The following is a 27,987-nucleotide window of genomic DNA, read 5'->3' on the forward strand; positions in this document are numbered from 1 at the left end:
TTTCATACTAAGGTGTATATTGGTTTGTGGTGTGCATAGGACAAAGCAGCTGGTGACCTAGATAGATAATTCACAGGCATATATGAGGCAATATTTATCAGTAATGTTGAGTATGTCACATTCAGACTGTCAAAGAGAGTGAAAGGACAGAAAAGGAGACACGTAATGCTTTTTATTTCAATTTATTTATCTTTAAAGAACCAATACGAATTGGGGATGTTTTCAAAATGGGTACAATAATAAAAAACTGACCATTTCATTCTTCTCTGCGTTGTCTTTCAGGTTGGATCTTAGGCTCTGAGTGAGTGGGTTGAATTCTGCATATTTAGGGAGGTCCCATAGTAGCCCATGTTTATGAATGCAGGCAGGTAACGTTGTTAACCTGTCTGTCTGAATGAGTAAAGTGTGTGTGTCTATATGTGTGTGTATAAAATGCTCAGTAGGGTCTGGTGGGCTTTTCTGAGGTGGACTGATTATTGCACTCCAACAAGATTTAACAAAAAATAAATGGAGAAAAAAAAAGAAAAGAAAAAAAAAGACATGGCTCTCGAAGGATTAAAAAAATAAAATAAAATAATTGGATAACAAACTGTCCTTGCCCTGCCAAACTCATAACTGCCACACATATCATAGCTTGTGAATAAATATCTCAGACATATTCAAACTCAGTGTACCCCTAAACTGAAAGTGACTCTAAGTGAAGTGTAGGGTAAGAGGAAAAATAAAAAAAAACATTACTGCATTTTCAGGTGAACTTTTGAGTTTTTGTGCAAAAAAAAAACAAAAAACAAAAAAACAAACACCCCAATACCAAAAATGGACAGTTGTAATATGTGTTCAAAGTTTAAAAAGGTTTCTCTTTAAAAAGGTACATTATTCTGGCCTAATCATAATATCAATAATTAGTGGATGTAAAAATCAGAGTATCATTTGACATTACATCTTCTCATCACCATATCTTGAGAAAATAAAAAAATTCACAAAATGGAAAATTGTTATCCCATGATTACAACTGAAATAAAAAGATAATAAACAGGATGGACTCGAGTTGACAAAAATTCTGGCCCGTGGTTGAACAGTGTAACCGGGAGGCGGGCCTATCTGTGTGCTTTGACCTTCCATTCATTGGTTCGGCTGGTGGATCCCCAGATCTAGATTCATTCATTCATTCGATCACTGGCTTGCTCTCTGATCAAATAACCATGACTCAGTGTTTACAAATCATCACAATAATTACTGATAGCACTCTTCATTTTTAATTAAATCTCCCCTTGATGGAAGATAACCCCACTAGATGCGCATAAGAAAGATGCACTGACAGGCAGCCTACTGCACGCAGCAGTTTTGGCTGTTGCTATCCTTGAACCGCAGACGCATTTTGGGTCTGTATTTCTCGAGGTAAAGCAGCTGTTTGGAGTTGAAGGCTCCACGTCTCTTCCTGGAAAGAAGCAGAGGGATAAAGGAGGGTAGAACATTAAAATGTGCATATCCCGCAAAGAGCGTACAACACTAAACAGCACAATTGTTGCTGTAGTAATGAAGGTCATCAAATTTGGCAGAGAAAATGACAATTTAGAGTCTTATAAGTTAAAGGCTTCTTCAAGCAGCAAGATAGCTTAGCTTAAACCTTGCTTGCCACAGGGAAAATATCGAGCCTGGCACTGTTAAAGACGAGGGATGGGACATGATTCTCGAATGTTTCCAATATTCATTCACATAGTAAAAATCAAAAGGGGTGTAATGTGAATATTTTCTCATTTATGAGCTATTTAATGCTATCTGCATTAAATAGCAAAACAAGAAGAAAACATTAGAGACAGTCGCTGAAATTTGCTCTGTTTCTGAAGTACTACACTGTATACTGTATTTCCAGAGACTGAGCATGGCTGTAAAATGTAAACACACGCCATGCTGCTGCATCACAGAAAAACTAACGTAAAGATCGAGACAGACACTGTCAGTGTCGCTACTAGCAGCACCTCGTCCTGTGACTGCCACACAAACAGACTGTTAATGGGACAGGTTCTGTGTGAGCGGGGGGGATTATTCGAATAATCGCCAAATTGATGCAAATGATTATCGGATAGTATTTTGACTTGAAATGCCCATCCCTACTAAAGACAACTAAAACACCTGCCAGAACCCCTAAAAGACATCAAATAATACGTTAAATCTTGTTCGTTTCATTTATACAAAACAAAGAGTGAGAAGGATAGTTACTTAGGTTTATGTGGTTGACTATTTCTTGAAAGGAAGAAGCAACTTCCCTGAGTCTAAGCCAGCCAGGAAGCAAAACAAGAGTCAGTCTAAAATGTTGAACTAGTCCTTTAACACAGACATCTTTGTTTCTGAATAGAAACATTCAAAAATTGTCGACAGACAGAAAAAATGTCTGAATGATTTACCTTACAGACAACCTAAAATCATAATTTGGCTCGTCACTACAATAACAATCAAGGACTACTGCTTTAATTTGAACCCTGTTTCTATTCACACAAAAAAAACAGTTAAATAACTGAAGAATAAGTCTTAGAGAAAAGAAGTAGGTATGGTACTCACTGCCTTATGAACTGCACAGCATCTTCGTACTTCACCCCGCTCTCAATGAGGGCTAAGGCCACCAAGACTGGAGCTCTGGGAAGCAAAAATCCAGTGGAGCAGTTCAAGGAGAGAGGAGAATCGCAGAAGGAGAGAAAGAGAAAAGAAGATTTAATACCATGGTTCACATGCTTCCATAGTAATATGTTGGCGGGAGAGGGAGGGGGTGTTATACCTGGGAAAGAGGCCTGGGAAATCAACAGGGGTGCACACTGTAGCCCTGCTGAGGCACTTTGCTAACACTTTAGCCCCCCACACACACATACACTGTACCGAGATAAGTTACAGTAAGAAAAGCATCTCCTTTCTCACAGGATGAGAGAAAAATAAATAAAATAACTTTCTCGACCACTTTGCGGGTCAAATCCAATCCTCAAGCGGCTTTCCTCTCACACAAAATTCACGAGGGATTGAAATGTGAGAACGCAGGGATTGAAAGAAAATCAGAAAGGAAAAAAAAAAAACAGTGTTATAGTGTGATAGTGTGGGAGGGAGGGAAGAGGGGGGAGAGGGGGTGAGAATACTGTTAAAGAAAGGACAAACAACAACAAGGCACATAGCTGCAGCCTCCCACACCGAGGGCCGTAAAACTATGGAAAACCCAGATGACTGCAGTAAACACAGTAGAAGAAGAAGAGGGGGATGGACTCAGAAAATGCCAGTCTAACCAATACTGGTAATTATGCAGCCTCTGGAATGCCACAGTGATCCAAAACGCTGGAAGCCATTGAGAAATTGTGCATTTGTGGTCAAGAAAGACATTTTCACACTCCCCTGCCTACGTCATGTGCTTCTGTCTTCCCTCTGCGAGTATCACTGTGCAAACTCATGACCAACAGACGAATCACATGCAAATGTAATTGCCCTTCCTCTTCAAGTCGGTACAGGCGGCAACAGCAATAGACTGCTGTCACTGATGACAGATAAGCAGCTGATTGTCTATTTACAGAGAGCGCTTACAGGAGTAGGAAGAGGGCAAAACTATCCAAGATACTCAATCAATCGCTGTGTTTATTTTAGATGAAGCACATAACAGCACTGCGGACGCACCAGTACAGTGCAGCATGTTCCGTTTCACACCAAGCTTTGGTGTACAAAGGAAGCAACAAGTGTTAAAGGCAAGAGGAGGGGGTTGAGAAGACGGCTAGAAGACAAGAAGAATGCGATTTAGACATTCGAGAAATGCTTCAGGGTCTGTGTGAGTGTGCTTTGTAGGAACAAGTGGCCCACGTCTTTCTGGAATCCTATTAGTGCAAAGATGAATCCAACTCTGAGCAAACAAACAGCTGTGGCCATCCAATGCTTGGATCAGAACACTCTTTGATCCATATTGGACTTTTTCAAATCAACAACTCTCTTCTGTTTGTGTGCAAGAAGTTCTCTTCTGTGGAGGAGGTTTTACCCTGAAAGTTGTGGCGTCACACCAGTGGTTTTCCATCAGCTGTTGCACGCTAGTTAGTCAAGCTTAAAGGGCAGCTAGTGTTGAGAAGGGGTACTTTTGGTCAAACATTTCATTTAGGATAGCATCTTTGAAAACGTTCCTTGGCTGAAGCAATCTGAATAATTGTAGTATGAAATTGGAGTTTAAGATTCTCACAATATTGAAACCTATTGCTGTAATAACAAAAATTAAACTCCTGTGCATGTTTCATTTTTTTATGACCACATTGCAAACAGTGTTGGTTCAGAAAAAGTCAACAAAGACCAGACATTGGATGTACTTAATAATGAAGTCTTATTTTCTGTTTCACCCCTTTACTTGATCTCTGTATAACTCAACCACTGCTTCTCCCTCTGTTTTGCGTACAGCAGCTTTAGTATGAAAATGTGACTGTACACCACTTTGTCTTTTTCAATAGTAAGGACAGGTAATTGTGAAAAATAAACCAGTTTGTTATTTATAAAAGTATTTAAGTAGTGACAGATATCTCTTGAAAATCTTTACAGTGACCAGCAAAAAGGCCATAACAAGGCGATGGCTCTGCAAGGAACCACCCACTACTAATCAGTCGATAGACATGCATGGAGCGTATGACTTACAAACTGCAGAGGGACAGATATGAGACTTACTGGGAAAAATGAAACACATATCTCACAGAGGTGATACATTTATACTTGATATACATATGTAGACAATATTTATATTGCTGTAGTTCCTAGCGACCCACAAGCTTTTTTTTTACTACTACTACTACTGTTATTATTATTGTTGTTATGATTTTAAATGTATTTATTTTATTATTTACTTTTTACTACTACTACTACTGCTATTATTATTATCATCTATTTAATTATTATTAATATTGCTGTTATTATTATTTTATATTTATTATTTATTTTATTTTTTTACTTTGTACTACTAATAATTTTATGATTATTATTATTCTCATTACTATTGTTATTATTGTCTTTGATATTATTTTAAATTTACTTTTTTATTTTAATTCTTTTACTTTTGTAAAAGTTTGGAAAATAAAAAAACAAAGTATATATATACACAACATTTTAAAATGTATTTAAGTACTGGAAATTTCAACAACCCAGTGTTGAGGGAGAGCATAATGGTCTATAACCTTAGTGCTTCCCTCCCACTGCAATCAGGCTGCCTCACACTGCAGATTCAGAATGTCTCAAAGTAATAATAAGTTGAACTATTGAGCTTTAATAACTGAAAATATGCAACAAATACAGGATTAAAGCACATGCTCTAAATGCTCCTAGAACACTAGAATGAGCCTGCACGTGTTCACTACATTCTACTATGTCTGCCCTTTATTGACAAGTGACAATTAACAGCAGGTCTGAGACTTAAGATGAAGCATTACATGGACATTTTTGCTGTTTATTTGTAGAAGAAGTTGTCCTATTGATGCAATGAAATTATTTGAGCATATTCTATTTAATAGCAAATACTGAAAATAACATAAAACCTCAAATTATATGTATATATAAATAGAAGACCAAAATGAAGTCTAATTTTATTTTATTTTATTTTTTAAATCGCCCTGCCCTGACAAAACAAAATCCTCTGAATCATAACCTAATAACAACAAGTCATAAAAACCATGCATTTTGTGTCCACAATGAGTGCTGCCTTTAGAGTTGTTCTCATATCACCAGAAAAACAACAAAGCTTGCCCCTCACCGTCCAAGCCCTGCCACGCAGTGTACAGCGATGCAGGAGCCAGGCTCCTCTCGAAACTTGGTGCCGACAAGCTTGAGCCAGTCGTCCACAATCTGGGTGGGAGGAGGGGCGCCATCATCAAAAGGCCAGTCCTGGAAGACACACATGGGGAGAGAACACATAAGTAGGCTAAAAAAGGTAAACATAAAAAATATAAAGATGTGTTTGTGTGTTGATGCTTACCACAACTTTAATCCCCTCCTTCTCCACAGGAGCCTTATCATAGGTGGCATCACAAACTCTCACCAGCGTATTTACGTGAAAGTTCTTCAGCTCCTGCAAAATGTTAAAAAAAATGAGCAGGGTTAGACACAGGACTTGCAGAGAGGTTTCTTAAACTAGTAGTAACTATCTGCAGGTTTACCTCAGTGAACTTGTTGAGCGTGGCATTGGTAGGGTTGTGGGTGATGAGGAACCTCATGCACTCGTGGACAATCTCGACTGCAGCGGGGCGGTTCATGTTGGCGAGACGGCTTAAAAAACAATTACAATACAATACTCTTACAAAACAAAAAGCGACTTTTTGGCTCAGAAGTCAGCAAAGACTGCTAGGATATTTATATGTATTCAGGAAGGGGTTGAATAAATAAAAATGACAACACGTGGAGGAGGATGGGTCAGGAGGACAACAGATGTTCAACTATGGGATGATGTACACATAGAGGGGGTTACAAAAAGGATAAACTAGTCCACAGTACTCCAGGATGTAAAAAATGAATAAACACCAACTCAAAAAAAAATAAAAAAAAATAAAAAAGGAAAAGAAAAAAGATGAAGAGACTATCCAGGAGTCATCCAATCAGTTTTTACCCCATTCAGGAGAGCTGTTTGTGATTGGCTGTCCGAGAAGAAAGTGGAACGCAAAGGTTTTTCGTATTGGTTGGGACACGCAGGGGCAGTCAGGCCAAGGACTACGCAATATCCCAGGGGGGGCCTTTTGAAGAGTCAGCAGTTCCTCGTGAGCTGGCAGTCAGGGGGGTTTCTGGGTAGCGTAGTCCCTCGGGGGGCGGCCGATTCACTTCTCCGCGGAGGTGAGGTGCTGTGCCTGGCAAAATTCTCCGCTCACACACGCCATATAGGTGCGGCTCAAGTCGTCACAGAAACCCTGCAGAAAGAGGAGATAGAAGGAAAGAGTGAGGACGTGCAGTTGTTTGATGACATCACAAACACACACACATCAACACAGACAAGTTATTTTGAGTCTCTATGTTGAGCTAGCTATTTGAAAAGTGTTATTTGGAAAACACAAGAGCTATTGTGCTAAATAACATAATGACCAGTGTTACAGTGAGCAGCAGCAGGCAGGTGTAAACCAATGTTTTCACTGACTATAATGACAGCCATCACTGGTCAATTTACAAAGTGGTAGTTCATTCTGTGTTAGAAAATACACAACACACACATCAAAAAAAAAAAAAAAATCTTGGTTGTTTTCTGGCATGTATGCTGGCTTCCACCCAGTCACTTGAACAGACATATTTAGAGTCATTACTTTGACTGCTGTATTTTGAGTAGCAAAGATCATGAAAAGAGGACAGTACTTATTAAAGAGATATGTGGTTCCCAAACCTGGCCTTTAATTCAGAAATCAGAACACAAGACTCTCCTACACAGCCATGCGGACTGGCACACCACACACAGTAAAGCATCCCACCACAAAGCAGCCGCTAGAGTCTACTTGTGTCCATGACAACTCCAGTAGTATGGCATTTGCAAACCAGTGCCTCATTCTGCCGAGTATTCTATGATAATTAATACATGGAAAATACTGCAAGTGCTCATCTCAAATTATTTCTATTAATGCAGACAATGTGAATAACTGATGGCTGCACCAGAAGCACTGAAAGATTGGCCCTTGGCCCTGGGTGACAAAACCAATCCAAGTGGAAGCTCAGCTTGAGGGCCATTTCTGTTGGAGGCCATAAATATGCATCTGTTTTATGTCTATGTTGGCAGCACTAGGGATGTTTTGAAGCTACTCATTTCGAAGTCATTTGAATGTCATTTAAAGGTGACATATCACACTTTTATCATCAATATATATTGGTCTAAGAGGTCCCCAAAACATGTCTTTAAAGTTTATGCTCAAAAAAACACTTTGAAATCAGATTTTGGTCTGCCTGAAAACCCCTCTTCTTCAGTCCTCTTCAGAACACTCTGTTTTCTCTCTGACCACGCCCCCTCAGGAAGTGGATGTGGCCTCGGCTCTCCAGCACGTTGATCTAATGTTTACATGTTGGCTGAATATACACGGCTGCCCAGAGATCACGTTACTTCAACCCTCTGAATCTGATCCAGAATCTGATCCTGACGGAGAGGCGCCTGTAGCAGGACCTTTCTGAAGGATTGGTCACAGATTTAGTGTTTCTTGTTGTTTTATTTATCAGTATGTCGACGTGTGTCTTGGTACACAGCTATGTGGCTATGCTAACTGGCGCTAGCACTTATCCATGATAAATAAAAATCATCCACTAGATCTTCAAATCTGCAGACGTGGGGAGTAAAACCGACCTCTGCCAGAAAGGCAGCGGGACCTTTTCTGAGGGATTGGTCACAGATTTAGTGTTTCTTGTTGTTTTATTTGTCAGTATGTAGACGTGTGTCTTGGTACACAGCTACAGCTACGACATGTAGCTATGTAGCTATGCTAACTAGCGCTAGCACTTATCCATGATAAATAAAAATCATCCACTAGATCTTCAAATCTGCAGACGTGGGGAGTAAAACTGACCTTTGTGTTTATTAAGACAGCCTACAACTAGCATGCCTCCCTCCTAAGCTCCTTGTTACCACACATTTGTGCAGGTAATGAAAAACGGAGGGGGGATTCAGTATTATTTTATACAGTCTATGGGCTGAACAAGCTCCGAGCTCTGACTCCGTGACAGACCGGATATTGTTGTGACGTAACAAAAGCACGGAAGTCTGAAACGGCTCGTTTCACACACATTTACAGAAAGGTGTAGAAATCAAAACAGGGGCAGAATGGATTTTTTTCATTCCCGGGGGGTTTGTAGACATGCAAGGGACACATATTTCAGGTAGAGAACCATTAAAAAGTCCATTTTGCATGATATGTCACCTTTAAATTCTGACCAGTCGAGTGCTCTGAAAGGTGAAAGCAGCCTCAGAGAAGAGTCAAAATTGAGTACAATACCTTTCTCCAAGTTAAACAGGATCACTGAGTCAGTAGGTAAACAATATCAAATAATTGGGTTGCCAACGTTAGCAGAGCTAGCACCTCATGCCTTAAGGCTGGTTTATACTTCTACGTCGCCCCATACACAGCGGGGCATGACGCGGACATGAGCACCAAATACCTGTGTGTCGATGTGTCCGTGTCGCACAACAATTCTCCGCTGAAACGCTAGAGCGCAGTGTGGTCTTTCTGATAGCCTGTCGCCTGTTTCCGGCCCTGCTACGATCTCTGTTTACTTTTTCCACAGCGATTCAAAGCGTGTAATGTTCATTACGAGCTGATACATGTTGCTGTTTATCATACAGACATGATTACAGGGAAGAATAGAGAGGAGACGGAGGAGGAGGTGAAATACACGGCCGATGTAGGATCCTGGAAGTGCTGTGAAAGCGGGAAATACAATGCTGCAGAGTGGACCAATCGTAGACCTACGGCGTATGCTACACTGTCGATCTGACGTAGAAGTATAAATCAGGCTTTAAGTCGTTCTTGCAGTCCACATGCCTGTGCTGGTTATGCAGTAATCTGGTTGAGTTAACCAGACAAAGCCTACATCAACTTGACTTCCATTTTCTAGATCAAAACACAGCTATACAGCACCATGCTACATGATGCCATCTGTCATCTGTGCTTGCTTACATCCGAGAGAGCATTGTAGCATTATGGCAGTCAGCATTGAACGGAGCTACAGCCTTGGCTAAAGGCGGGTGATTGCACTTAAGCTTAGAGGCAGCATAAGATAAAAGCACTTTAAGCTTATAATAACAAATATTTAATAACTTGTTCAACAGACTAGTACTTCATGTGCTGCCTAGCTAGGGTGATTATGTGTAAACAAACATGTGACTTGTGCAGGATACTGTAATCAGAGTTGATTATCTGTTGGGCTAAAACGTGATATTCAATACCGTATAGCTTGATGTTCTGTCCTGCATTTAAAGATGAATGAAGTCGCTTCAGAGACCAGTACTGGTGATCACAATGGGAGAAGACAGCTGTCTCTTGAAGTAAGTTTCAGAAGATCTCTGCTCTTTTTAAATCCCAGCTGTCTGTATTAGTGTCCAGAGAAAGGTACCGTCATGACTGCATGTACCTTCCAGACTTGGTGAGTACACTGTGGACTGACTACACTTCTGGATTACATCACTCTGTCAATTCACCACCTGTCGCCAAAATGGAAATTAATATCACACACACACACACACACACACACACACACACACACACACACACACACACACACACACACACACACACACACACACACACACACACACACACACACACCTCACAAGGGTGTCTCTCAGAACAGGTAATGTCTGGTTTGTACCCAGCCATGGAGCAGTCGGTTAAACTGTGCCAGGTCCTTGACAGTCTAAACCCAGCCGCCACAAACTGGCTGAAACTGTCTAAGAGCAACACAGGAGAGAGCGAGGAGGGAGGCAAGGGGAGAGGAGGTGGGGAGGGGAGGAGAGAGTGGATGACGAAGGCTGGCTATTGCTACACCTACTACGAACACAAAACAGAGGGAGGGAACTGGAGGGAAAGAGCTTGGACTTCAGCACCGTGTCACAGGCAGTAGTCACAAGGTGAGGATTGCGGGGTGGGCAAAGCTTCAAACAGCCACAGCATTTCAGTCCCACGCTCCCTCTTTTCACCTCCTCGAGACCGACACAAGACTCTCTGTGCTCTCTTTCCTATTCCACCCAACATTTAACTTCCCTGCATGACGGTACACAACATTTTATTTCGTCTCTCAACCCCACCTCCTTGATTTCTTTGCACACGTTTTGAAAGAAACCAGTTAGAACGCTTCATGTCTTTTCAACGTTAGGCCACACCTCAAAACGAAACCAACTTTCTGTTTTATTCTCTTCTTTCCACCTACTACATCTTCCCTTGTCCTTCCAGTTAACTGCCCACCATGGAGCCACTGTCAAAGAGACGCACCAACACACTTTCTTCTAGATTTTGTTCCTTCCTTTCATCTTTCATACTTGGCAGTAGCCACAAGGGCACTAAAAAACAACCTGGATTATCGTATTTTTTTTGAGCGATGGCCGAGCTCCTCTGTGACGCCTTTAATTACCGCCTCTAAGCAGCGCTGAACACAATGTGTCATTGCGGCATGCACACAACTGAAACTGGAAAGAGGAGTAACAAGACTTTCAGGTCTTGTTTGAAAAAGATGTTATCACAATAAAATATTTCTTATCAGTCGATGTCGTTGATTATCACGATAAATATCAAATCATTATTTCATTTCAATTTAAAGGCAGATTTTTGCGCCTGAGTGAAAGTCCAAGACCGTTAACTTGTGTCTGGTATTTAGTTTTCTGGTAAGCTTCTTGAATCCATCATTCCTGACTGTGTTAACAGGAAGCAGGTCTTTCGTATAAGATGAAATAATTGTTATGTTGTAGTTTGTAGATTCTTATTTTTCACAGGTTGAGGTCATTTGCATAATTTGATTTAATTTTACGATAAAGATGTACCAAATTGTACTCTCTGTATCAGTTTAGTACTGTTTTGAGTTGTGTACTCACATTTAAAATTACTTGGGGAAACAGGCAAAGTGATGTTCTATCCCACAGTGCAGTGAACGCATCACGGTTATTCAGTGTTCAGTTGTACTACGATCACTACTGGTAGGTTTGGAGTTTTCTTCTGTCGCTCACATTCTGCTCAAATGTCTTTAAGCCCACCTACCTCTCACCCTGAGACATGATTGGCTGTTCAATGCCGTCTTCTTCTTCTGTCTAATGTTGTGTGGCAACTAGCGTTTAAGGCTCATTAGCGCCCGTCAATTTCCAGTGGTTGAGGGATGTAATTACAGGTTTATTCACATTTAATTTTATCGAACATTTGCTTTATCTATATTAAGAAAAATTACATCACGATAATTATCAAATTATCGCCCAGCCCTAGATAAGGGATGAGAAAGGGCGAGCAGCCGGTTTTATTTCTAGGAAATCTGAAATGAAAAGGGGGAGGTAGACAGTCAGGAGAGCTAAAGAGCAGAGAGAGCCAACAGAAGCACCAAGGAAATCACAATTACCCCTTTTACTTAAAGATGAAAAGCAGTTGGTTACCTTGGTGACTTCTAAAATTTTGCTTTGTAAATGTAGCCAATAGTTAGGTTAGCAGATAAACTTGAGCCAAAAGACATCTGTGCTGAGAGGGAAGCATGAGCAGTTGTAAAGAACTATTAAAAAGGTACACTGCATGCACTGGTCCTTTGTCTGAACTGATCTGATGGAGACAACAACATGAGCAAAATAAGCCTGATGACCTCACTTGTCAACTCTCAATGAAGTGCCAAGACAGACAGATCTAGGTTAGGGAATTCCAAAAATCTTCTGTTTGAACGACAATTGAACCTTACACCTCAGCCTTAGGTGAGCTTGTCAACACAGAGGTGAGTAAACTGCAGTAACATTGGCCCTGCCCTACCCAGCCGCCAGCCAGCCAGCCAGCCTGCTTCTGGGAACTCATGAAAATCACTCTGAAATATGCAAACTGGTTCCGCAGTTACACACTGCACAGATGCAGGAAGAACAAAACAAACACACTGTTGCTTACACCAAATGTGTTTGTGGAAGCAAAAAACATGTTAAACCACACAGGAAACAAGAGGCAGTGTTTACACAAGCTTTGAAAACTAAGAGCATGCCACAACCTATATATACGTTCAACATGAATGTGTAATACCCCATTACTTTACGGTTTCAATACGACCAAGGCACACTAAATCAAGCGGTTAAAATACAGCTGCATGTATCATTCCAGCTGTAGTCATGTTGATTATCTTGGCACAGCTGCAGAAATTAGATCATCACTACAAGATTTTGTGACAGATTCATTTTGTAATGAACAATGTGAAATATCATACCACACTTTACCAAACAATTATCAATAGGGAATTCAATTTAAATTCTAATCTATATGTATAACAGCCCCTTTTAGCTTGGTTGAGAGTTCTTATGAACTCGTCTGGTCCAGGCCCAGGTGGAGCAGTTCCATACTTAGACCTCGAACAAATACAGATTTGTATTTGTAATGTAATTTCAGTTATACAAAAGAGAACTTGTGGTGGGACATGGCTATGTCTTAAAGCTCTACTACCCAGATGTAAACAAGCACAGTTGACAAATTACATCTAGTAACCGGGTTTGGCAGTATAATGTTGTGTACAGTTAGTTGTGTTTGGTTAAACTAGTACTTGACTGGTGCCTAACCAGCAGTACATGTGGAGGTTAATCTGCAAGGAAAACCAAAGGTTGGTGGAGCTAGCTGTAACGCGTTAACCAGCAGCAGGACCAGGTGCTGCTAATAGCGGGCACTGGCAGCGTCTGTCTCTATCTTTATGTCAGTGTTTCTGTGACACGGCATGGCGTGTGTTTATATTTTACAGCCATGCTCATGGAGAAACTCTCTGTGACTGTTGCCAATGTTTCCTTCTTTCGCTATTTTATGCAGTTAGTGTTACTCTTCTCCTGTTACTCAATGCGGCTAGTAATAGCTTTAAGACGCTCTATAGGCACTGTCTGGCGGGAATACCATATTATAACCAGGGACCAGTAAAAACAATGAGACATCGTACTTTTAGACTGAGATAATATTTGCAGTAAGTCTTCTGTTTTCACTAAGTGAATGAATATTTCAATATTCATGTCCCATCCCTAGTTGGTAAACCAATGTAACATCCTTTACCTGGATTCCTGGTCTAGCAGTGTTGTCTGTGTTTTCTTATCTTTACACTAGCTGGTTACTCTGAATTTTAATTTTATTTTCAAAGGGAAATTAGTCTTATTTGTAACATTCATTACATTTTTATTCATTTGTCTGTTTTGTTGCTGTTTTTTCCAATAAATTGTTGATTTTCTTTCCATCCACCACAGATTTGAACAGAAAACCAGAGATTTGGAATACAAATGAAACAGAATTCGACAATCCTCACATGGATTCAAGGGGCCCTGACTGATTATCTTCAAAAAAGTATTATTTGTGTTACATCCGGCCATTTGTTCCTGTTAGGCTATGTACAAGTATATATACTAAACTAGGAGAAAGGTCACCGAGTAAAGGCAGAGGCCCACGCAGCGGCCCAGAGAAAGCTCCCTTGGTGCCCTGCTCTTCATCACGTGTTTTACTGTTGGAGTAGCACTGGAAGTGGATGGAGGAGCTGCGGGGGGGAGTGCTATAGGGACAGCTTCCCAAATCAGCTGGCCTCTCACAGAAAGCTCGCACAGTGACACAGGAGAATGAACAGAAGGAGAGAGAAGCAGATGGGAAGTGTGGGAGAGCTGATAAGGGCCTTGATATCTCAGAACAGAAAAGGACAAGCAAACCTAAACAGGTGATTAAGCTGCAGAAGAATGGGAATGGGGGCATGGGTAGCATGCAATGGATTTTTGGCTGAGTCATCAGTCTGACTTGTAAAGTTTTAAGGGTAGCCAGAAAATTGAATGAACGATATTCAATTTTGTGTGATTTAACTAAGGAGATGAGGACAGGGAATAACTCATTAGTGGGTTAATATTATTTTCAGTAAAATGCTTTTAAATATTCACTGTGGATTTAAACACAGACAGCTGGAAAGTTTAATTTCACCTAGATAGGAGTAAAATGCAATAGAAGGTGCATTACGTAAAAGCATTTCACTGTGTTAAGGACTATCCAATCATAGGTCTTGACAATCTCAGAACTAAGGCAGGGGCAGCTCTTATTGACACCTGATAGCCGTCAGGTGGTCACCACTACCACATTCATACAGTACAGTATGTACACCATGAACATAAACAAGGAGATAGACAGGCTGGGTTGGGCAATGGATTTGCCACAAGGCGGGGGGTGGGGGGAATCTAAAATTAGACAGAAAAACACACACAAGCAATTGAGCTTAAGTGTCTGGACACTGACTACACAGACTGGCGAGGCACTGAAGCAAAACATCAGACTTTTACACAAAATATGGAACTTCTGAGTCCATCTTCTCCCCTTCTTGTGAAAGATGTTAGTATTACATGCAGCCCTGTCTAGTGGTCTGAGGTTGTGCCTGAGCATTGCTGGTGTTTTGTCTGAAGCCAGACTGGGCATGACCAGACTGTACTGCCTCAGAGCAGCTGCTGGGCAGCACTGCTGTGTGGGAGCCGAGTCACGGAGCAGGGGGAGCGCCTGTCAACCATGGCAGGGTGGACAGTGAGGGACGGAGGGAGGAAGCCCAGTGCTCCTTGGAGTTTGAGCAGTGTGGAGAGAGATAATGCTCGACACTTCTACCGCACCTGCTAGATACACCCAAAGCACACACTTCTCCTTTTGGTGCCTCACTGACTTTTCGGTCAGGCTGCCTACTTTTGTAAAAAAAAAAACAAATGCATGCATACACAAACAACTTTGAGGGTAGTGTTGCATTTTTCTTTTCAGTGCATAGATGAAAAATAAAAAGGTAAAACCTTTGACAGCTGCAGTCAGAAGCAGGAAAATAAATGGGGCCAAGTGTCATAGAGGCATGTCTTTGTTCTTGTGGCCTCGGTGAATGCCGAATAAAAGATAACGGATGCTTTTACAATGTCACAGAGAACATGAACAAAGTAATAGCTACAAGAAGAAATGGTAGATGTGAAGAAAAATCTTCAAGACGACAAAACAACAGATAAGAAAAATTAAACAAGTGAGAAGCCGGCAAAAAGAGTGAAGAGCAAGAAAAAGAGAAAAGTGAAAGAGTTTGGCAGTTAACATGGCGGAGATAGAAACAGAGGATCACACCTGCCCAATGGTCCAGCTGGTTCCCTGCAGTGACGTCAATGCTGTTGATAGACTGGGTGGGTGGATCTCACCCCCTACAATGGAGCTGTCCTCAAGCTAACTGTGTGCTTGCTCGAACCATGCCAACAAGAGATGAAGCAAACGGTTCATTCATTTTGAACCAGAGACGGGATTTGGAGAGTCAACGCATCAGCTGGTTAGCTTGATGCTGGTGACATGGTGTGGGTAAAAGTTGAGCAGAAGCCAACTTTATTGCATCAACAGCACATCTGACCTACACCTCCGCCCACTTTTGGGGTGTTTTTTTTCACATGGGCCGACTTGAGAGGTTTCTTGAGGCCTGAGGGTATTTTCAGAGAACTCTGTTTATTTGGTTGAGTGTGACAGTTGGTGTCAAGCTGGGTGATTGCAAGACAAGCAGGCTCTGGTTCACCTCAAAGATTGATTATCCACAGTGAGCTCCACTGGTGCATTGAACTACTACTTCTACAGGGCTACTGTGTTTTCAGACTGTAGCCCAAAACACATGTTTAGTGTAAGTCTGAGGTTTTAATGAAAGGAAAAAAAAGAAACAGAAATGAGCTCTGTGTGAAGCAGCAGTTGCCTGTTGTGCAATCCTTCCACAGGTTAGTACTCCAGTTTCAATCCCCAAAGGAATTATGGGTAAAAGTTGATAAAAAATGTAGAAAATGCTCTTGATGTGCCATCAAAGGCCTCAGTGGGTCACAAGATGATAGAATTATTAATGCTCTATAAAGACAAAAGCACCGTGTAGACTTTTGGGACACCATCCAAATCTGCAGGGGCCTGTCAGTGTGGGGTAAAGTAACAGGTCAACATGCCATTCAGCAAACACAACACATAAAGGAAGTAGTGTGCACAACTCTCCCTGAGCATCAGTCATGCTTGAAAACACACACAAACAGACAAAAAGGCCCAAAAGAACACACAGATGCAAAACTTCAGTGCGCCACAATAGTTAAGCTTCTAATCTCTTCCCTGAGCCTCACCAGTTTATCTAGTGTAACTAGCAAGACACTGAAAACCCCAGACATGTTGAGGCAGGCAATAAGAGATGAAAGCCTCTATGCAAACTTGAACTCCACCAAAGATCCTAAACTGCTGCTGCGCCCCACATGAGGCACACACTCCCGGGGTGTGCAAACAGGAGTGTCGGCTCTGAAAGCGATACCTTGAGTCGGAGGTTTCTGTGTGGCCTCACGCTTTGTTGGATGAATTCTTATAACATGCCCACCTGTGGGTTTCTTAGAACGGAGGAATCACGGATCAGGGAGATTGGTACATGTGAATTCAGCACTTCTGCTGAGAGCAGCACCTTCACTTCACCTGTCATGAGGGTAGCTTGAGCTTAATTATAGCACTGTGGGAAGGGTTACTACCACTATCAGCATCTTCACCAAACCTCAGACTCCATAATTATGTAAGTCCAGTGACAAAGTGAATGTTGTGACACTGAGTGGGCAGATATAGTTAGGATTTTGTATAGTCTTGATACATTTCATAACAACTATCAAATGAGTATGCTCCATGCATTAGATAATATGCAAATGCACCATAGACTGTATAAAATATGGAAGTAGTATCCGTGATGTTTCCCCGTCTGTTTCTGAAGCGCTGTTTTGAGGCAGCAGCCATATTGCTGCTGTCGAGCCAGTGTGACATAAAGGAGTGCTTTGAGCCTCCTAGCCAACAGCTACAGTGCTCCCGCCTGTCAATCAAGTCAGCTTTGCCTCTCATTGGAAGACATGTAATCTAAATATTTTAGAAATTGCTGCGTTAGAAAAAAATGCACCCCCGTACAGTGTGTGCCGATCGAAAAATGAGAAAAATATGTTTTTTTTCTGCTGTGAAGATCGTCTTTTTTGAAATGGTGTGTATGTGGTTTCCGGTACTTCCGGAGCCAGCCTCAAGCGGATCCTCGATGAACTGCAGTTTTTAGCACTTCCACATTAGACTCATATTTTTAAACCAGAGGTTGCCCCTTGGAATGCACTAAACCAGTCCAACATACACCAGGGATCTTTTTTCGTTATCTGGCTTCACTAGTCCTAATGACAGAGATCACGCTAAGGAGTCCCATGAAGCTGGATATCAACTTGATAAATCAGCCCAGAGTTACTGTGAGCGTGTTCACATGAACATAGAAGTGTTGGCAACATATGACAAATTACAAATATAGACAATGACGTGATATTGAAATAAATATGAAGAGGTTCAACCATAGACTGTATTGGACGTAGTATCTGTGACGTCACCTATCTGAAGCACTGTTTTGAAGCTAATCGTCAGTGGGGGCCATATTGGAAATGCTGAACTCAAACTACCGTCTGTCAAGCAGGTGTGAGGTAAAGAGGCGGCTTTAGGCCTCCTCGCCAAAAGCTACTGTGTTCCCGCCTGTCAGTCAAGTCAGCTGTGCCTCTCATAATGGAAAACTAGTAATCTTAATATATTCTGCGTTATGAAAAAATTCACCTCCGTACAGTGTGAGCCGATCGAGAAATGAGCTATCCAGACTACACTCGTCTTTTGTATCAGGCTGTTAACATGTTTATTATTGCTGTATAGATCTGCTTTTTTGAATGGGTGTGTGTGGTTTAAGGTACTTCGAGAGCCAGCCTCAAGCGAACACTTGAGAAACTGCAGTTTTTAACATTACGCGTTGGCTTCAATTCTCGCGGCCGGTGATTGCCGCGTGGAATAAACATTTGGTCTGAAAGACACCAAAATCAAGACAGCGGCCTTTGCAAAATGAAAGAACTAGCTTTGCTGCTCAGACTTATTCTTGTGGCATGTATGACAGCTTCGGTCACGAAAATATCAAACATTGCAGAACAGGAGACAGAGTAAAATATAAACATGAAAACACATGTCAAAGCAAGTGTGAATTCACATTAATAGGTTCAACAACTTCAAGGCTCCGGTGTTGGCATCATTTCGTCTCTGTTGAAGTTCTTCCATTAACATATTTCAGCTGTAAAATCACATGGTAAAGTGTCCTGCCACGAACCCTCTCTCACAGAGATCCACAATCGAGCAAACTGATAGGCAGACTTTCCTACAGACCTCCTCCCCGGGTCACATTAGCATGTTTGTACATGTATATATAAGTAGAAAAACAGCAGTTTGAAGCCAGGAAGAATCAGTGAATATGAGCAAAAATAACAAGGTACTTAAATTGGGCCCTGTCACCCAATCAGGGCCTTTTAACTGGGACATGAGTCACAATTTGTCATGTCTGTGTTTACCTGTGTAAAAGGTGACACCGTGCTCAGACAGCCTGACTCAGCCTTGTGTCTGTCTCAGACTGAAATATAATAAATCTGTTATTTTCAACAGGCTCTCCACTTGAGTGCTTTAATATATTTTTTAAGTATCAAACATGCTCTTAAGGAGACACATTTTTAGTCTTTAAGCCAAAACGGTATCCTCTGATAATACAACAAATATTAACACAATGATCTAGTCTTGTTGACATAAACCAAAATGGTAACAGTAAAAACCTCTATAAAGACTTTTGTCTGGCCCCTTCTTGTTAAGACAAGAATATCACTCCTGTTAAAGCCTGACTGTGGGTGGACTGCATTTGATCAAGCCTACAAATAGGACAGGGGAACAGACTGACCCTCCAATAAAATTAACACACACACACACACACACACACACACACACACACACACACACACACACACACACACACACACACACACACACACACACACACACACACACACACACACACACACACACACACACACACACACACACACACATACATCCAGGGCTTTCCACAATTTAGCTTCCAGCCAAGTCTAACCTCTTTAAAGAGTTTATAGATTCACTACAATGTCTCACCTACCTTAATTACACCTTTCAATCTGTTGACAACAGTTGTGCAAGTCTTCAAAGAGGAGACGCATTAAAGAGAAACCAAAACTGACTGGGCTGATAATGCTGTAAAATATGTGGATGGGTGTTTCACTGTGCAATGCTGTTTGAGGGAAAGTTGATGCTACATGTGTTATATTTTAGTCTGTCATACAGCGTCACATTGAAGCCAATTTGATTGAAACGAGACTTTGAAGTTCACACATGCTGCACAGGCTGCAACATGACATGGCGCAGTGACAAGAATAACATTGACTCTGAGTCACAGATGAAGGGCTTTTAAGTTGACATGGTTAAATATTTATACCGTGGAAGTTAACTTGCAGTTAAAAAGCAAGATCCCTTCCTAAGAGCGACTCATGACTGTGTTTGCCTGTAAGAACAATGAAAGACAGCTGAGGTGCTTTTATTTAAGCTAACAAAAAGGTAGATTACGGCATTTCTTTCTCTACAAAATCTCCCGATCCTGTTCTCAGCTGAGCTGATCTGGGCATTTCTTTACTGATCTAGGATCTGCAATTTGAGCCAATTATCCCATCCTGATCATTCATGTCAGCTGTCGTAAGCTGAAAACAACAACTGCCTTTCTATGTGTTTTGATGCCCCCTGAAGGCTACGTTATGTCCCTTATCTCTTTGCTGATCTTGCTCAGTATTTACCTGAGTAATGTTTTTTTTGTCACCCGGCTGTCCTTGAACAGTTTAATGTATCACGTATTGTGATTTTTTTGCAGTGGAAAAGGTGAAATAAGTCTGAAGCCTGGCCCCTCACAGCGATTCCAGGCATTAAGGATGACAATATAGAAATTGTCAACTTTGTCACTGATGGTCTGGTTTGCTTTTGTTGGTCATTAAGAAACCTCACTGTTCATTTCAGTCTGTTCCATAAGCATCTAAAAAGTCTGCAGAGGAGCTTTAAGTTATTTTACTAATGAAATACAAAAACAAGCAAGAAACGATGGGCTGCTCTATTATTTGGCAAGTACATGTATCGAATCGGGAGTGCATTAGCTTTTAAAAATCGTATCGAGATCAGGGGCCAAAACAGCTGATCGCTACCATAAAAAAATCATTATGGGGAGTCTGGGAAACTAGCATAACCAACGTGTTTTGCTGTGGTGCTGCGGCCCCTAAATTTGTTCGCAAAACACGTTGGTTTGGATTCAATGGGTTGATAATTGTGAGTAACAATGACAAACATTGGATGAGTTATTTAAACATTTCATGCTTTAAAAACTGCTTGAGCTGTTTGGTATCTGGCCTGTCACTGTTGAAGCTGTGTTCAGCACAAATATGTTGACATGACACAGGTTGTGAAACACTGCTATGATGTGAATGCCTCTTTTTGATTAGATTTGCTTATCATTTACTGTAAACTTCATTGACATTAGCTCAATGTTATGGTGTTGTAAACATCCATGCAGCTGCTCCATTTACATTGTATTTGCTGGTTTATTGGCTTTTAGCTGGCGATGTCGGGGCCAAGCCTTTATTTACTGTGTTGTTATTAAGACTTTTTATGGTGCATGTTTCTGTTTAAATTGAGAGACAGTAATTATCTCACAGAAAATGTTTGAGGTCCAGTATGAGAGATAAAAGCAGCTGTATTATTGCCTATCTAAATGTTGTTGACATTTTTCTAAATGGACATCCTCATTTGATCCCCTATCTAGCACAACAGGTTACCTCTCTGCTCCCAGGGGACAGGAGCTAATCTTCCAGCAGAGAACGTGTTGTTCTGGCTTTTACAGTCCGTGTACAAGAGGCTGGAGACAGGAGGTGAGAGAATATATAACCCCACTATTTCCATGAACAGGCGAACACCCCCCCTACGCACGCACTCGCACACGGCGGAGCCCACTTATCACACTGCTTTGCAGCCTCCGAGTGAGCACAGATAAACAGTGTGACGATCAAAGGCCTCTGATAGCGCTTGGGGGGGGGGGGGGGGGGGAGCACGGACTGATCCGTCTCTGGAAAGGGCTGAAAGAGACCAGGGCTCAGTACCTTAGAAATGGGAATGAAAAGAGGAAAACCTATCCAAACAAAGGCCTGTTCTGTCCTCACTGTGGCCTGGTTGCACTTTCTAATTACACTTTACATGAAATTGAACACTGGCGTCTGAACAATTGCATTTGAAAGAAAGAAATTCGGACACAACATTTGACTATGATTTGAATAAGGATTAAGAGTGAAAACGTAAGGGGGCATGAGTCTCTGTTGACAAAAGGAAACAAAGGAGGTAAGACGGGCCTTCAACATCAACAAGTGTTGCTGCCAAAAACATATTCAATGAAAGCCTAGATGAAATATCAATAACTGACTATACATGTTAGACATGTTCGAGACATAAAAACAACAAGACCACCACTATCTCAAATATTTTGTAATAACTTTTAAGGATATTTTCTCACATCTTATGAGCTTTTAAAAAAACTGGACTGGTTGGGTATTCCCTCGCAATTAGGGAAGCTAAGTATTCCATTTTGTGCTAATAGAACTGAAATCATTTGTTTACATTCCAGATTACAAATCAACAAAATGACCATATTGTGACGCCACACCTGTAGTTAAAGCTTAAATGATTAAAACATGAACCTGCCAGAGCTGCAGTCGTTTGAACATTTCCCTAATGTTTCAATGGATCACTGAATTACTGTACAAACTCATCCATTCAGAACACCCACGGATGTGGTGTCGCAATTTAGTCACGGTTAAAGGTAGGACATCCCACAGGGAAGAACACACAGCTTGTTAAGCATCATTTTTTTCATCAGTGTCTTTGCAACAGAAATAAACATGTTTACAGCCTGGTTCAAAAAACGGCTTCGGTCTGAAGAGCTAATTTCTATGTAGGCACTGTACGGGGGTGAATTTTTTTCTAACGCGACAATTCAGAAGATATTGAAATGATGAGTTTTGCCCATTTAAGCGTCCTGCCCGTCTCTTCTCCACCGAAGTTCTCCTCCCTCCCCTCGCGATCCGCTCACAGAGCTGGGTGATCGAGCGAGCTGATTGGTCAGTGAGTGGAGTTTACCACAAACTGAGCTCTGATCCTGGGCATAACCTGCTCCGTAGCAGGTTAGGAGTTCAACATGTGTAACCATGGTTATATACCCTGGTAAGCCGGGAACCACCTTCGTAGTACAGAAAATCCAGAGTTAGCCCGGAAGTTACCTCGATAACTACAGATCCGGCTTCGTAGTATACCCCTCAGCATGGCTCCCACCGACGATTGGCTTCAAAACAGCGCTTCAGAAACAGATGGGTGACATCACGGATACTACGTCTATGGTCTAGTGGCTATTCTTAATCATTTTGAGCATATGTCAAACTTCAAAGTGGCTCCCAACAGCTTTTTTAAATGTAGATAGTCAGACCAAATTATAAGTGTACACATGTTGTGGTTGTGGGCAACTGTTTCCCAACACAGCGAATGAACGTGGATCTGCAGAGCAAAATACTGATGAGTCAGTCGCAGGACAAGGTGCTACTACCCGTGTATGTGTGATACAGGTGCATCCAATTATTATCCGGCAGCAGATTCAGGGTGCGCTTACTCTGATTAAAACCAACTTGGAGGAAAATAAATAAAGAAATCCAATAAAAGGAAAATAAGGTTCAGACTATGAAGTCGCCACGCCGCAACAGACCCAGACAAGAGAATGTCTGCTCACATTTTTTTACCAAAAGGTGCCGCGTCCCACTGTGCCATCAATTCTTCTGACATTTGGAAACTAACTTGGCCTTCTGAGAGCAGCATTGGGGGGATGCCTGTTGCCATAACAACCATTATCTCTGCAGTAGCAACAAGTATCCCTGAAGGGAGTTCTGGTGTCCCTCGTGAACTGATCAGAGAAGAGCAACGTCTCGTCTTTAAACATTCGCAGAGCGGAGCTTAAGAAGCTGTAGGAGCTTTGAAGACGGTCGAGGTTCAGAGAAGGTGGCCGAACATAAACACTGACGTTAGAACTTCTGAACCCTCAAAATACATTATTCACCAGAAACAGAGAGGTGTACACTGCGATTTTAGTAGCAAAACATCTTTAGAGACTCTTAGTTTGAAGCCATGTTGTGAGAGGTAGTCACACATTTCATGTGTTCATTAAGCTGCTTAAGGGAAGGAAGAAAAGCCAAGGAACAAAACAATGCCACAGTGAGCTTGTTCATACGCAACAACCAAGCAATTTCTAGACTAGTTACTTCAAACTATAACATTTTCTGGATCAGTAAAGACAAGCAGCTTCATACACCTACAAACAACAGGTCTAATAACAATAACAACGCCCTTCACTATAGCATGTTTTGGTACAGGACTCTGTTCTCCCCAGCAAACTGCAGCGCTGGCAGCTGTAGCTCAACAAGGTAGCCTTAAACACGAATAACAAAGGATGACCCTATTCCTACCTGTTGCTATAGTTTCAGATGGCACACTTGCAGCAGCATCTAGAAGAGGTGTCAATCTGTCAGGCAGTGCCAGCGCTACAAAGCTTGTGCCTTTGCTTTATCCCAGCACTGTGGCAACAACAGTAAACGAACGCCGTGCCGACCGGGGCATGATTCATTAACCGACACACAGCAGACGAAACACAGGAGGTGCCCATGGCTACTAATACATTGTCATATATGGCTTCTTGATGAACAGATTAAAAGAAGGAAAGAAGTGTGGGCATTTAATCCTAGCTTTCCACTTTGGGCTGATTTCAACACAACAAAAAACAGCTCTGGAGCCAGGGGTCTTAGCAGGCTAACACGGTAGAGCCAAAGCTTGTGTTGCTTTCTCACCATCGCCAGGACCCTGGGCAGAACTGGATTTAAAACTGATCAAATCTATTCAGCCAAAAAAACTATCTCAACCCAACCTTTCAACACCCAAGGCACCCTGTGGTGACAGGGCTGACTGCCAGCAGGCTACAACATAGGTGTTCCTCTCCCCCAGTAAACTCCCTTGTAAATCGGAGTCATGTTACTGTACACTGGGCTCACCTTTCACAGTTACGGTAACCAAGGCTGAGAACTTCCATTCTTGTCACACGGCCTTATTTAATGCTGTAGACTGAGGAACTACCTTTGTGTTGGGGTAAAATGTCAGTCAGGCAACTGTTCAACCTTAAACATACAACAAATTGGGCCATATAAACTAAGATAAAGGCAATAACATGAGATAGATCATGGAAGGAGGGAGGGCTTGCTGCAAAAAAAGAGGAAGATATCAATAAACAAATGTTGCTTTCAGTGAGGATCAAATTTAGGTTGTGATTTCATTCAAAACTGAACTAACTCAAATGGTGAAAAATGAAGAATGTATGCACAGAAATAATAAATCAACACCTCTCAAATTGACTCCACCCACAGCTTATTGAGACTCTGGCTCAGTGGTGGTATCTCCAGAATCAGAAATACGTTATTTATCCGGGGATATTCAGATATTACAGTATAGGCTTATAAACAGTATGTAAGAAAGTCAAAATATTAATGGAAAGAAGGAATAAAATAAGAAATAAATCAAAATAACAAATTAAAAAAATAAAATATATACAGAAATGCAGAATATTTAGAATTATCTATCTACAAAAGTGCTGGGAATGAAGGTGATAAACAAGGGCTTCCCACCGCACAGGTTCGTCTTTAGCTTCAGGCTGTGCTTCAAGTGGACTGAGAGGAGCCATACTATTTCTAGTTTGGTCTGTGAGTCAATTAGCTATAATATCAAGCAGGTCATCAGTGGGAGTGACCTACTTGCACAATGGAGAGCAAATAAGACCTCACAATGTTATTCTGTAATAGTTGTGAAATCCTAATCTGGGAGGTGGATGTGTTTGCACGGTTGCTGCAAAGTGATACATTAAGTAATTTGATGAAACTTGTGCTATTAGGTGATTCAAAAAATCTGTAATCAATTAATCCAAATTAATCACAAAAATCTGTACGCACAACATCACAGGTGAGCTTAATCAGCTGGTATTAACCCACTTCCTGTTTGTTATTAATATCTTTCATCTATTAAGTGCACCAAATGCATTACTTTATTAGGTGTTAGTTCACAAACTACTCTCATCTGATGATTTGGTTTCCTTCAGCCTCTCATCCAACATGCACCTGCACCTCTGACGACTGCTGCTTGCTTCTGCAGTTTCAAGTGCACCTTCTAGGCCTAGGTGAGCCGTGCAGAAGAGGATTGTTTTAATAATGTTGCTTGTAATAGCAATAATGTGGAACCCAGTGACAACAGCAGCTTGTGTAAACTTTTAAATGGCTAGAGGTGTCCATTTAGGAGAAAGGATGCACAAAAGTATGCAGGTGCAACAGAGGACGTTGCTGAGTGTGTTTGTTTCTTTGAGGAGCACAACAGGTACAGGAGGGGTTGCAGGAGAGGTGTGTCCACTTATAAATGTGTCACTGATTGCAATAATCTCTCGGAGGTAGGATAAAATAATCAACAAGTTTTGCAGTGTTTTTCTATCAAGTCTACAAAGCTACCTTGGATATTCGTATGACCAGCAACATAAAACTCTAGAGTGCAATTAATCTGTCTTAATTTTGATTATTTCTTATGTTTTGTTTTACTAATTGAACAAAATTTGTTATTTTGACAGCCCTGAATAAAACTCAAGATGCTCGGTCACTTCTATTATCCATTCCCATGCCCCCTACTTTGAGAACTGGTTGTATTATCTCTTAAATACTCAGCCAGCAAATTAGGTCACCTTGCTGTGACTCATAAGCAGGAATGTATAATTAGCTTACCTGTTACACCAGTTACACATTGACTCATCCACCCGAGTAGTTGGGAGTGTTCAAAGCTATTCATTTGTATTAACTGCCCACTAGAATTTATTATCAGAGAGGAGACTGAAACCATTGGAAGGTCATAAATTGAAAACTGAGAGGCATGGGAATGTGCTGCGGCCTTTAGTGTCACAGCTGCTCGAGTCAACTTCCTCCCCAAGTGCATTTCCTCATTTCACTTCAACCAACATGGCTAACTAAATGCTTGGGCGCTTTCTGTTTTTAGGAAACCAGACACGACTAAATAATAGACCCGCCTAACCCTCCAGTTCACTCCATTTTTACATGAATGCTTTGACGAAGTGACTGAGTCAACCGGCTAGTTCACAACAATGACTGTAGTTTGGGATATAGACGCGTACACATGACACGACAACAGACAACACACAGGAAATATGAAGTTTTCAACAGCTTTGTTTAGTTCATAAAACCTTCGCTTCAAATAAATGGGTCAACCATGCTCTTGGTCAAGATTTGTCACAAAGGGCGGAAGGCAGCTAGCTCAGTCGCTATCCACCTATAGCCCACACTTGGCCGTTACATCTGTCTGAGTCTACGTTCAACACGGAAATACTCCAAAAATTGACTTAAATCCCAATTACTAGTTACACTTTAAGTATCTTAGGTAAAATGGAGCCGCTTTAGTGGACGGGAATCAAAACAATCAAAACGTGAACCAAAGCATCGTCAAGGTTTAGCTAGCTCTCCGTGAGCGATGCTACATTTGCACAAACACCAATATAAGCATCGTTAGCTCTTATAATATGAAACTGTGGGCACTGAAACAACCCTACACGACACCTCGTGTGTTTTTGTTACTAAATGAAAAGAAGAAATCGGTGACCGCACACAGTGAGTGGAGGTCGCACAGTTCACCAGATTTTTCTTCTTATTCTCAGTGCACACAGCAGCTAATGTTGCTAAGTTAGCTAGCAGGCTAGCCCAGTTCCCGTCACTTTGCTTTTACAGCAGCGTTTAGCAACCAGCCCAGAGAAGCTTTAAGACCAGCTTTAGCTTAATGAAATTAAGGATGGGCAACACAGGTTGGCAGAACAATACGACACAATAATATACGTTTTCAACACGAGTAACGTGAGCAATGAGTATTTTGACGTCCAAGCTTTACTGCCCAACCAAACGTTAACGTGGCTACAGTGTTTCATATACTTAGACAAGCACTCGTGTTAACTTTAGCCCCCTTGTGTTGTGCTAATTCTTCTACAATGTGTATCGCAACTTTTTTTTTATCAGGCTCTTGTGGATGGGTGATGCAGCAATCGCGTGCGATCATATCAGTCTATTTTCATAGTACACTTATTATTCTGCAAGGTTCTCAGTTACTTACAAAGAGCAGGCTGAACATTGAAATCCCGTGACTACCCGGAGAAAGTGGAGGGAGTGCAGAAACCGCTGCCAGGTCGCCTTTTTGTTCCTCTTCAATGTGGCAGCTTGAATTCTCGTCGGAGGGTCGGGAACTGTTGTTGGGGAGGAGCCTCCTCGGTGCGTCGACACATTCAGGGACCGTCGGAAATTCGGGTTGCAAG

At 41.5% G+C, this 27,987-nt stretch overlaps 1 protein-coding gene across 1 annotated transcript; it reads right to left on the bottom strand.

Moving 5' to 3' along the window:
* Positions 1-157: 157 nt before the first annotated feature.
* Positions 158-27,937, bottom strand: ptp4a2b (protein tyrosine phosphatase 4A2b). Its single transcript, XM_034704866.1, has 7 exons — positions 27,789-27,937; positions 6,593-6,887; positions 6,147-6,255; positions 5,966-6,058; positions 5,744-5,874; positions 2,560-2,634; positions 158-1,438 (listed from the first exon to the last, which is right to left on the bottom strand). The coding sequence occupies exons 2-7, from the start codon at positions 6,595-6,597 to the stop codon at positions 1,327-1,329; spliced, it is 525 nt and encodes a 174-aa protein (XP_034560757.1). The 5' UTR covers positions 6,598-6,887; positions 27,789-27,937; the 3' UTR covers positions 158-1,326.
* Positions 27,938-27,987: the final 50 nt, after the last annotated feature.

The sequence above is a fragment of the Notolabrus celidotus genome, chromosome 16 (genome assembly GCF_009762535.1).
Source record: "Notolabrus celidotus isolate fNotCel1 chromosome 16, fNotCel1.pri, whole genome shotgun sequence".
Classification (NCBI taxonomy): Eukaryota; Metazoa; Chordata; class Actinopteri; order Labriformes; family Labridae; genus Notolabrus; species Notolabrus celidotus.